Genomic DNA, 13,249 nt, shown 5'->3' with positions numbered 1-13,249 from the left:
ACAAAGATTTGCGACTTTTTCTTTTTTGCACCGACCTTCATAAATCTCCATTTATATGTCTATCTTCTAGATCTGAAACAGTAGTGAGGCCTCTCACATATTTGCCTTATTGTGCTTTAGTTGAAGTTGGAAGCAAAATACCACTGCTCCATAAGGGGAAATCTATAAAATCTAATGGGTGTCTCAATTTTTTTCTAATTATTATTTATCAAGTGGTAAAAAATTAAAAAACTATATAACCCTAATCTAACACTGGGAATTGATTGAGAATGAGCAGCAGATAATCTATCTATTTAAAAGGCCCTCTTGTTCTGCAACCTGAAGGCTCTGTACTTTCTTCACTTCCTGGATTTCCCCGCACATTGGTGGGCGGGGTTTCACTTGCTCTGCTATCTGCTATGATCCACAGTATGACGCTGATGTAGAAGCTGATGTAGCAGAGGTAGCTTTGAGTGCACTTACATTACATAATGGACTCCTTATCTCAGCCCTTATCAGCCAAATTCAATTAACCCGGCTGATAAGTGGAAAAGCTGAAGATAAACAGCACAGTAATCCCTGAGCTCTCACCTCCCCCTCCCCTATATGAGGAGCTCCATTACTTGTCAGCCCCTCCCTCCCCCCCTGAGAGAAGGCAGAAGCAGGCAGATACTTCACTTGACAAATGAGCAGATAATCCCAAGGGCCAGTGTCAACAATTAAGTGAATAAATTAAGATAGCGGCCAAACAAAGCAGTTTTGATAAAGCAATGTATTTAGGAAAAGTTTTATATCCACATAAACTAGCAGTATAGATAGGATCCTTGTGATGGGACAACCCCTTTAAGGCAACAATAGACAACCCGTTTAAGTCTAATATCGGCCAGGGTGATGGAAAAAAAAAAAAAAATCATACTCACCTTTCCATGTTGCCTCCCAGTGGGGTCCGGTCTTCTTGACGTGTGGTAGGAGACCCAGCCACACGTGACCGCTGAGGCCCTCTCATCACTTTTCACATAGTTTGAACGATTCCTTGACTCCTCACGTATAACTATAAATGACCCAACTGGATGTTATCCAATTGATCTGTTTAGCCCATGGGAAGGGTATTATAACTCTGTGTATGAATCCATTATTTCTGCCTTCCCTCGTGATTTTGTTTTGTCTCCCTTTCTGTTTTCAGTTTTTATTAAACTTATTTAATAAAAATGAAGCTTTATTTTTTATTTAGAATATTTCCAGTTCATCTGACTACTCCATCAGCTATTCATTCTGTTATATATTAAAAAAATAAATAAATAAATAAAAAATGCTGGGACTAACTCTTTAAAGGAGCTCTCTCATTAGAATTTGGCCATTTGAGATATTCATATGCCTGAATAGCCTTTATGCTGCTAATCATAGGCTAACTTCGTGAGTATTCTGTGCATGCGTAGTACGGTTGCGCAGCTCTCTACAAGAAAATGGCGCGAAAGCATGTGCAGTAGCACTCCAAAGGGAACGCTACTGCGCATGCTCAAGATTTCATTTCCCTAGGCTGAAGAAAACGGTGGAGGCGGTTACTAGCAGGGAGGAGGAAGACTAATTAGAGCACAGAGGTGGGAGGTAGCAAGGTATGACACTGGGGGTGCACGGAGGCTAAGGGGAACGCCCAGGGTGCACGGAGGGGCTCATTTACATATCAGTTTTACTGATATATATTAAAAAAAGGGGGGGTGTCTTGAAAAAACGATTAGCAGCACCTGAATAGCCTTTTTATAGGCTATTCAGGCATATGAATATCCCAAATGGCCAAATTCTAATGATAGAGCCCCTTTAAGCCCCTATTTATTATCCCTGTACTGTGACATCACTGTGTGTATTATCCCTGTACTGTGACATCACTGTGTGTATTATCCCTGTACTGTGACATCACTGTGTGTATTATCCCTGTACTGTGACATCACTGTGTGTATTATCCCTGTGCTGTGACATCACTGTGTGTATTATCCCTGTGCTGTGACATCACTGTGTGTATTATCCCTGTACTGTGACATCACTGTGTGTATTATCCCTGTGCTGTGACATCACTGTGTGTATTATCCCTGTACTGTGACATCACTATGTGTATTATCCCTGTACTGTGACATCACTGTGTGTATTATCCCTGTGCTGTGACATCACTGTGTGTATTATCCCTGTGCTGTGACATCACTGTGTGTATTATCCCTGTACTGTGACATCACTGGGTGTATTATCCCTATACCGTGACATCACTGTGTGTATTATCCCTGTGCTGTGACATCACTGTGTGTATTATCCCTGTACTGTGACATCACTGTGTGTATTATCTCTGTACTGTGACATCACCGTGTATATTATCCCTATACCATGACATCACTGTGTGTATTATCCCTGTACTGTCTCATCACTGTGTGTATTATCCCTGTACTGTGACATCACTGTGTGACTTACGCAACTGGAGAACTTGTCCCATCCCTTCTCATGACCTTGGTCTGTAGTTACAGCTGTAGATGTTGAAGTGTGTTTTGGCTTTGTCTCCCTCTAGTGGGAAAAAATGGGTATAGCAAATAATAAAGTAAAGTTTAAAGTGAGACCAGGAGAAACAAACAAACAATCTTGTTCAAGGATATAACTAGAAATTACTGGACCCCATCTCAACAAATGTCAGTCAGCTTGCAACACTGCTATAATATGTGGTGGTAATGGTAACATGTTAGAGAAGGACCAGAGGTGACAAGCTTTGTTGGTAAACCGTCTACACGTATTTTAGAACATAACTACATGGGTGGGTATACTTAAACTATAACTTCTAAATGGCAAAATTGTGAATTAAAACCCCACTGTTATTGGAAATATTAAAACTATATATATATAGTGTGATGTGATATTAACTCCTAAATTCAGTAAACCTCACAGCCTAGTGTTTAAGATATCTTCCACATCAGTGAGGATTTTAGGAGTCAGTTGAAGCACACCCATTCCTGATTTACTTCACCAGGGAAGGGTGAGATAAAAAAAAACCCGCTCTCATGTCCCTCATATTAACCCCTGTGTACCCCATATAAGGGTTACTAATATGTGAGACACATGAGGATACTAATGAAGGACCTTAATTATGAAGATACCTAATTATTACCTCCATAAGTCCCACATATCAGTAACTCTTATGTGAGGCACACAGGGGGTTAATGTAAGGGACAAGATGGGGTTAACTGCTATTACTATGAGGCACATGGAGTTACTGAGCTGTAATGCACATGGCTGTACGTTTTATCTGCAATGGTGGATTTCCCCCCTCGGCTTATACTCGAGTCAATAAGTTTTCCCAGTTTTTTGTGGTAAAATTAGGGGTCTTGGCTTATATTAGGTTTCGCTTTTACTTGAGTATATACAGTAGTTCGGAGATATATGGAGGGGACAGGTTGTGGATCGCTTTGAATGTTAACGTCAGTAGCTTGAACTCAGTTCGCTGGGCTATGGGGAGCCAGTGGAGGGACTGGCAGAGTGGAGCAGCCGATGAAGATCGGGGGGAGAGGTGAATTAAGCGAGCAGCACAGTTTAAGGTGGACTGGAGGGGGCGAGGGTGTTTGCTGGGAGTCCATGGAGAAGGGTGTTGCAGTAGTCTAAGCGGGAGATTATGAGGGCCTGGATGACCATCTTAGTGGTTTCAGGGGTGAGGAAGGAGCGGATTTGATGGATGTTCTTGAGTAGGAGGCGGCAGGAGGTGTTGAGGGTTGGAACGTGTGGCTTGAAGGATAGGTCGGAGTCCAGGGTTACCCCAAGGCAAAGGGCTCGTGAGACAAGGGTAATTATGGTTCCGTTAACTTTGATAGATGGGTCAGGTGGAGGGGCCATATGGGGTGGGGTGAAGATGATGAACTCTGTTTTCTCCATGTTGAGTTTGAGAAAGCGGGAGGAGAAGAAGGAGGCTACAGCTTATAAACAGTCTGGAACTCTGGCCAGCAGGGAGGTAATGTCTGGTCCAGAGATGTAGATTTGGGTGTCATCGGCATAGCAGTAGTACTGAAAACCATGAGATTCTATGAGTTGGTCCAGGTCAAGGGCGTAGATGGAGAACAGGAGGGGTCCTAGGACGGAGCCTTGGGGGACACCTACAGAGAGAGGGCGTGGTGAGGAGGTGGTGTGTGAGTGGGAGATGCTGAATGTGCAGTCGGTGAGGTATGAGGAGATCCAGGAAAGGGCCAGGTCTGAGATACCAAGGGATGAGAGAATTTCTAACAGGAGAGAGTGGTCAACTGTGTCAAAGGCAGAGGAGAGGTCGAGGAGGAGGAGGACAGTACCTGGAAGCGTCAAATTCAACAAACAAAAACTAAGAAATAGCAATGCGATTTCATGGATGTACAGAATAACCGGGTGTATACAGTGGGGGAAAAAGTATTTAGTCAGCCACCAATTGTACAAGCTTCCCACATAAAAAGATGAAGTCGGCCTGTAATTGACATCATAGATAGACCTCAACTATGAGAGACAAAATGAGAAAACAAATTTAGAAAATCACATTGTCTGATTTGGAAAAATGTATTTGCAAATTATGGTGGAAAATAAGTATTTGGTTAATAACAAAAGACAATCTCTTTGTTCTATAACCTTTTTGGCAATGACAGAGGTCAAATGTTTTCTGTAAGTCTTCACAAGGTTGGCACACACTATTGCTGGTATGTTGGTCCATTCCTCCATGCAGATCTCCTCTAGAGCGGGGATGTTTTGGGGCTGATGCTGGGCCACACAGACTTTTAACTCCCTCCAAAGGTTTTCTATATATAGGGTTGAGATCTAAAGAATGGCTAGGCCACTGCAGGACCTTGAAATGCTTCTTACCAAGCCACTCCTTTGTTGCCTTGATGGTGTGCTTGGGATCATTGTCATGCCGAAAAACCCAGCCACGTTTCATCTGCAATGCCCTTGTTGGTGGAAAGAGTTTCTACTCAAATCTCATGATACATGGCCCCATTCATTCCTTCATATACACGGAGTAGTTGTCCTGTTCCCTTTGCAGTGAAACAGTCCCAAAGCATGATGTTTCCACCCCCATGCTTCACAGTAGGTAGGAGTTATGTTTCAACCAAACAGTTTGATTTCATCTGACCATATGACATTCTCCCAGTACTCTTCTGGATCATCCAAATGTTCTCTAGCAAACTTCAGATAGACCTGGACATCTACTGGCTTAAGCAGGGAAACACGTCTGACACTGTAGGATTTTAAAAAAACAATTTCATCAAGAGATTCTATCTGATGTATTTCCAACACGCATTGAGCAGAAGGCTGTACAGGTTCTTCAGGGTCTGTTAGATGAACAGACTTCTACTATATCAGGCAAGTTCCCTCTTCTAAGAAATGTCCCCCATTAACGTTAGTAAACAATGCTGATCTTTTTGTACGGTTGGTCAGTGAGGAATTTTTAAAAATACCTAAATCAATTCAACACGATAATTGTACTCCTTCTCAATAGAGAGCAATAAGAGAACATTCATGCATGTGTGATATTACCATTATATCAGACAAAGGCAGCAACGTCATCCTCAGGCCTAAGATAATGTATAAGTAAATGTAAAAGTTGACCTGTAACCCATTACAAAAATTTTCTTCTGAACTTTTGGTTTTGCTGCAGGCCTCTGTGGATGATGGAAATTATTACTCAAAAATAACTTTCTTTCTTGTACCCAGAGTTTCCTTCTTGTGCGACTTTTTATTTATTACCTAAAATCCATAAAAATGCCGCTTGTCCACCGGGCCGCGCAATAGTCTCAGGTGTGGGAAGTTTGTGCGACCTTGTCTATAAATTTATTGATTTTGACTTAAAACTCCTTGTTGAAGTTCTTCTCTCTTTCATTAAGGACTCTACGGATGTCCTGAGAAATATTGATGGAGTACATTTGGAACGTGACATGTATTTAGTGACTTGTGATGTGGAGTCTCTCTATACTTCTAGTAAACATTGAGATGGTCTTCATGCCATTGAGATTTTCTTTTCAATCTCGGATCTCGACACTGGTCTCGGTAAGCTTCTTATAATACTTTTGGAATTTATGTTAACTCATAATTTCTTTTTGTTTGATGGCTCCACCTTCCTACAGCTCCAGGGAAAGGCTATGGGGGCGTCTTGTGCACCCTCATATGTTAATCTGTTCCTGGGGCTGTGGGAAAGGAACATTTTTCTTGTGGAGCCTATTCCTTTAATTGAACAATGCTGCTAACAGTACAATGCTGCTGGAGGTACATTGATGATGTACTTTTCATCTGGCAGAGCTCCTTAGGAGATTTAAAATTGTTTATGGGCCATTTAAACAATAATGATTTGAATCTCAAGCTTACCTGGAGGAGGAGTTGAACGAACTTTGATTTTCTTGATTTACAGCTTTCTATTGACTCGGATGGTTCTATCCATACTGATCATCGTAGAGACTTCCACAAATTCTTTTCTCCACAGAAAACCAGCATCCTGGACATCTAATACGAAATATCTCAGTCGGGGAGTTCTTGTGGGCCCGCCGCATCTGTTCCACCAATGATGCTTTTGAAAGATCTGCCCGTGATTTGTAACTTAGGTTCAGACAGCGCGGTTATGACGATTGGTCAATTTTTCATGAATACAAAAGAGCTCACCTTGCAAATCGCACTGACCTTTGTAGGAGTAAAAGACGGGGAAAATCCTCGTGAAACGGCTGTAAATATTTCTTCAAAACCGGATCACATAAGAGAACTCTCCAAAACTTCTTGAAGATACTGTGCATTTTTTGACCACTGAGAGTTATAGGTGGAAATGTATTATACCTGATTAAGGGAGTCCTTAGATTTAGATTCCTGGTTGTAAAGACCCCCGAGTATAATGATCGCGGTGTTTGTGGGGTTCGCGGGCCTGCAGCCTCACTTACCAATCCACCTTCCTGATCACAGCCACCTCCTCAGGAGGGGAAGCTCCGGCAGCCATGAACATGAGCGAGGATCGGTAAGTAAATAGGGCCCGTTACCTGGTGGAGTTACTCCAGCAGCTATCTAAAGGCTCTGTTGCAACATATAAAACTTTATGTTTAATAAATACTTTAAAAATAGGTTCCTGCAGAGATACCATCTAAAGGAGTTGTCGCCACAGCAGATATTGAAATAGATAAGAAATGGAAAGATCTTACCAACATATGTAGGCGGGAGCCCCACAGTGAAGGTGCATCACAACGGAGAACAGAGGTCCCTATATTCACCCTCCAATGCTAGCCCTCAAACCCCAAAAGTGCTGCCGCCCTTACAAGGGCAGTACCAAGCTGACCCTCAAGATTGACCCTAAGTGTCCCTAGTTCCTATGTGTTTCCTGGTGTAGTAATGCACCACTCATCAGGGGACTTTATGCACTATCCTGTCTAACATATAGGGTAAAAAAAAGATTTAATCTCAATTTAACAAATAAATGTCTGAAATGGCAAAAGAACAGTATAAAAAAAAAAAAACACATTAGAGGAAAAAGTGACTACATAACTCTCCCTGTAGTTTCCAATGAAATACCTGCCCCTTCCACTCACCCTATCTGGCATCTTCAGGCACCGCAGGGTCACTTGGGAGTGGGGTCACTGGAATGTCCGGCCGCTGATGAAGCAAGCAGAGGATGGGGACAGGGTGACTGTTGAGATGCTTAAGAACATCGCTGCGCCCATAGGGGGTACAACTAGTGTGGTGTACACGCCAAAGACCCCCCTGCACCTGAAAGAAAAAATAAAAATGGTACAAGACAGAATGACCTGAGTCAGGTCATGTCTGACTCCTACACTAGGTTTAAAACTGAATTCATGCACAGTGCTGTGGCACGGTATCGCCAACAGATTTTCTTTTTCCTTGTGTCTGTCTCCTAGTGGCCAGGTCTATACCCCATGGTGCTGTGTCCCCCAATGAAAAAAGTGAGAAAAAGGATTGTTATCTTGGACCAGCGCTCTCCTTGCCTCTTCTCTTCTGCATATCTTCTGATATATACAGTGTCCTGTGCCTGATGGTCACTGATATATGCGATATATGCTTTGCCCTGTGCCTGGTGGTCAGTAATATATGCGGTGTCCAATCTCTGATGGTCAGTGATATATGCAGTGTCTTGTGCCTGATGGTCAGTGATATATGCAGTGTCCAGTCTCTGATGGTGAGTAATATAGATACATTGTCCAGTATGTGGTGTGGTGGCCTTATACTCTCCACAGCTGTATATGGAATAATTCACATAGTAGACTATGTAGTCCAGAGCTATGGCCTGTACAGAACATGTATAAATATAGGGGATGAGTCACTTATGTACCTGTATGTGTCAGAAATCATTCTGTACTGACTGATAAAACCGCAAGTGATGACAAATGGCCGATATAGGGAGTGCAATTCACCTCCTGGGACATGTGACGAAACCTGGTATCAGCCTACTCAATAACAGATCCATATGATTCATAAACATATTATATAAGAATCAAAACACACCCATACAACTAAATAGAACCTGGTCATAAATGGGGATGTGCACTTTTGACAACTGCAGTTTACTAGGAGGGTCCCCTGTTGAGAGTAAAACAAGTAGGTCTACCACAGTAGGAGCTAGTGAGGAATACTTACCCCTCATATTACGAAGATGGACAAATTCTCATGGGTGATAAATGTAGGATTGCTGAGGGTTCTGACCACAAGAACGGGGGTCTGTTGTCCCCTGGATGGTTTGCTAGTCCATTCAGTGTCTATAGGACTGATGGAGACAGCTAAGGTGCTACGAGTTCAGATTATAAAAGGTTAAAGATGCAATTGCCCTTTGGGCCATAGTAACTGCCAAATGAACATTATCAATTTAAAAAAGTTTATTAGCTTACAAAATAAGAGTCATAAAATACATTACAATGATACATAAGCACAGAGAGTCCTTTCATCTTTAAAAAAAATGGAGGGTTCCTGACCTAAAAAGGTAGAGGAGATCCAGTTCAAATGTTTTGCCTAGTGGGCCTCCATCATTGTTTCCAGTTACGAGTACATGGGTGTTATCTGGTCCCACGTCTTGTAACTGGGCACCTCAAGTAGTTCCCTTGTTTGGCAGATGAAGACCAAGATTAGGGTCAGGACATCTCCCTCCGCAAAGTGAGAATCATTTGGTTCCTTTCCAAAATATCGCCTGTATATTTCAGGCAGGGTATTCCTTCCCTTGATGTACCTGGAAGATGGATCCAGGCTTCGGAAAGCATGGAGAGAATCCAGACACAACATGGAACCAGGAAAGTCTTCATTTTGTTGCTGGAGCTCAGTCTTCAAGAGGGGAAAGTCATAGGAAAATCCATTATGGGCAACCAGACAGACCGGTTTGGCCTGACGATTGATAAATTCGTTAATTGTGTTGATGAGGTTGGCATCAAATTTTTGTTTCTCGCTGTTATTGAGATTTTGGTTGCTGAGGCCGGTGATGTTGGAAGCAAATTGAGTAAGGGGTTTTCCTGGATCTACACATAGACAAAGCTTGTCCATAACCCGAGGAAGCTGTACCTCACCAGACTCATTGGTGACGGGGTTCTCCAGAGAGGACACATGGATGGCAACCAGACAGATCTCTGTTATTTTTGGTTGATCGTGATTTAGACCTGTGGCTTCCAGGTCCAAAAAGACAAATGTTTTTACCTCTGCACCCATAACTGAGACCAGTGATAGAAGATACTGAAAGACAAAATAATAGGACATGTCAACAGAAACCACAGATATTACACTCTCTCATGTTATCCTTATCTTGAATGGATGTGAAACAAGTCAGTGCGGCCTGGAGGAGCAGTCTGTAGTATAGCAGATCGAACTTCCTGTGACCACCACGGTGTACGTAGATAAATTACTATAAAAGGGTAGTAACCAGATTTTATGAGTGACTATATACTACAATATCCCATAAAAACATTAGCTCAGTGTCATTATGTAAAGTGCAATGTCCCATAAAAACATCAGGTAAGATGCTCATGTTGGGTTTGTCAGTGTGAACGTCAATATAGCTAAATTATTGGGAATAGTTTGCGTAAATCGTATATAGAGCAGTATATATAAATTCTTAGGTTTGTGAGGACTGATCCTGGGGATCACAGCTGAGGAAGGGACCTTATTTACGCCTTATTTACGCCTTATTTACGCCTGTGTTTAGGTTTCCATTGAGGGGATCCTCTTGGCCCCCCAATGGAAAACCTAATCCACTTCAAAAAGTGGTTACCCACGCAAACCCCATAGACTTCAATTGGGTCTGCTGGATTTCCACCCGAAAAGAGCGGAAAAATGCAGAGAGAAAAGTCTTTAAAGGGATTCTACCATTAAAAAACTTTTTTTTCTAGGTAACACGTCGGAATAACCTTTAGAAAGGCTATTCATCTCCTACCTTTGGAAGTGATCTCCGCCGCGCCATTCAAAATACCGGTTTGTACCGGTATGCTAATTAGTTCTCTCGCAGCGATGGGGGCATCCCCATTGCTGCTCGAAAACCGACTCCAGCACCGCCTCTATCTTCTTCTGCATCGTCCCTTCCTTCTTCGGCTGGACGTCAGACGCCTGCGCAGTAGGGCTCTGTTTGGCGAACTTCGCCGAACAGAGCGTACTGCGCAGGCGTCCGACGTTAAGCCAAAGAAGGAAGGGGAGGATGTAGAAGAAGACAGGTGGTGCTGGAGTCGGTTTTCGAGCAGCAATGGGGATGCCCCCATCGCTGCGAGAGAACTAATTAGTATACCAGTACAAACCGGTATTTCCAACGAACGGCGCGGTGGAGATCACTTCCAAAGGTAGGAGACGAATAGCCTTTCTAAAGGCTATTCCGACGTGTTACCTAGACAAAAGTTTTTTAATGGTAGAATCCCTTTAACAAAAAAAGGTACAAAAAGGTTCAGCTCACCCACAGGTTGATATCAGACATCGGCTTTTCAATGGTTAAATTCTTCGGGGTGCACGGCAACACACTCTATTCCTTGAGTGTAATATCTCCACAGCAAAAACAAATTTCTCCGGCAACTCTCCGATGATAAAATATAACTTTTAATCAGAAAACATCATAAAATGACAAAAAATTTGATGTCGATCACAAAATAAAGAAAAAAAAATGTAAACCCCCTAAAAAACGCAGACGCGTTGCGGAACCATCGTTCCTTCCACCATCGTTCCTTCCTCAGTGCAATGCACTAAGGAAGGAACGATGGTTCCGCAACGCGTCTGCGTTTTTTAGGGGGTTTACATTTTTTTTTCTTTATTTTGTGATCGACATCAAATTTTTTGTCATTTTATGATGTTTTCTGATTAAAAGTTATATTTTATCATCGGAGAGTTGCCGGAGAAATTTGTTTTTGCTGTGGAGAATCCCTTTAAGGCTGAGGCCCCACGTTGCAGAAACGCAGCTTATTTTGTTGCAGTTTTTTGAGCCAAAGCTAGAAGTGGATTGAGCAGAAGGGAGAAGTATAAGAACTTCCTAGATATTTCATATTCCTTTTGTAGCCTTACTTGACTTTGGCTCAAAAGCCTGCAACAAAATCAGCTGTATTTCCGCAAAACATGGGGCCTTAGCATTAAGTGGATTCGGGGACGGAAACCTCGAACATAGACGAGGCGCAGGTGTGATCCTAGCCTTTAAGGGGTTGTCTTATCAGAGCAATTAATGTCATTTGCTTCAATTAGGTATTGGGATATCATTTTTGGGATGGTCGGGCTGGTCTGGGAAATATCTGTCTGCTGTTTACCATGGGAACCATTGAGAACTTCCACCTACATTAAGGGGTTAAAGATATGCCTAGGATATGCTGTAAATGTCTGGTAGTTGAGGTCGGGGGACCCTCATACACAAATTTCCTGCACCTGTACTCACCATACACTTCAGTGGTCACTCGAATTCCTAAATTAAACTATAGAGAATGCAGTTGTACTGTGAATAGATGTTAGAAGACATTTGCCTAAAGAGTTCCAAAATTTGAACCTGCACCTATAAGGCAGTAGTTCAATATCACAAGTGTCATAAATGCTGAAAGTGTGAGGGCAGGAATGTGAGGTGGCATATAGCCTTAGATTTTACTCCAGATTTTGGTCCTTTGCAGAACCAGAGGATTGGCGCTGATTTAGGAGCAGAATCTGCCTCAAAATCAGCTCCGAGTTGCCCTGTGAGAACAGAGTCTAATTGTTATGTCAAAAGACTTCAGCAAAGTCATATTGATGTACCAGAAACATGATCTGTGCATTGAGACCCCTGAAACTAAGGGCCAAAAGATGTGTAATTGGCTCTACTTGGATAGCTGCGTGTGGGCTATACAGCTTTCTAGGTGTCTGAATACTGTTCTGTTCGCTGTCAACTGATCAAAGAAACTGAAAGCCTCTGCCCCTTTGTTTCAGTGGATGTGGGGGTCACAGCAGCCAGTACCCCACATATCAAAATTTATGACAGCTCAGATGTCTTCTGAAATGAAAGACTGTATACAGTTTCTGCCTGGCTCACCGGAGTAGTACAGGACCCTCCAGTGGGCTCTAACATAACAATGATCCCACAGAAGACACCCAAATTTAGAGGGTACCTTGGTCTATTTTCAAGGGTTGTTGGAGGGTGGGCTTCAGAATCATTTAGTCATACTGACAATTGATGTATATAAAGATATAATAGGAGCAGGTACTGATGTATCACAGCGGGACTGGTCATTACATGTCTATGGTTACAGCACAGGTAGGATTTGGTAATGATGCAGTCCAATGTAAGCAGATTGTCCTGTCCCAATGAAATGCAAAAGTGCCACATGAAGACCCCGCTGCCCCTTCCTCTATTCTTGTCATTCCCAGAAAACAAAGCAAGGACAATGCTGTTCACCAGTTTCTGATGGTCACACCATGGCTGTAATCTCTGGCCCGAAGTTACCCAACTTAAGGGGACTGCTAGTTAAGCAATTTTCTTACATATAATTGAGCTCCAGCCTGCTTGCTGAGCGCAGCTGCAAAGAAACTGTAAGGGAAAGCAAGTTTCTCCGCAGTCTATACAGTATAGCAGACAACTGCTAAACTAGTCATTCCTGGAGGAGCCATTACATTCGGCATTGCTATTTATGCAATTACCTGCTAGAATTTTTTTATCCATGCTCCTGAACTGTATAGTGCAGAGGATCACGCACTACTAGCCCCAGCAGTGCTGGATCTCCCATGGTCTCTACATTACAATACTATATATATAAGATCTTACCTGAAGCCGGTGACAGTCCTAGTTGTGCTGCTATAGCTGATGTCTGTGGACAAGTACGGGCAGGTTTATATAGTGTGT

General features: G+C 42.6%; 1 protein-coding gene across 1 annotated transcript; it reads right to left on the bottom strand.

Annotated features, from left to right (window-relative positions):
• Positions 1–8,925: 8,925 nt before the first annotated feature.
• On the bottom strand, positions 8,926–13,249 carry TREX2 (three prime repair exonuclease 2). The gene is made up of 2 exons (XM_075260612.1): positions 13,172–13,249; positions 8,926–9,657 (listed from the first exon to the last, which is right to left on the bottom strand). Exon 2 carries the CDS (start codon positions 9,631–9,633, stop codon positions 8,977–8,979), a length of 657 nt encoding a protein of 218 aa, XP_075116713.1. The 5' UTR covers positions 9,634–9,657; positions 13,172–13,249; the 3' UTR covers positions 8,926–8,976.

This window comes from Leptodactylus fuscus, chromosome 11 (assembly GCF_031893055.1).
Source record: "Leptodactylus fuscus isolate aLepFus1 chromosome 11, aLepFus1.hap2, whole genome shotgun sequence".
In the NCBI taxonomy this organism is placed as follows: domain Eukaryota; kingdom Metazoa; phylum Chordata; class Amphibia; order Anura; family Leptodactylidae; genus Leptodactylus; species Leptodactylus fuscus.
This window is presented reverse-complemented; position numbering and strand designations above follow the sequence as displayed.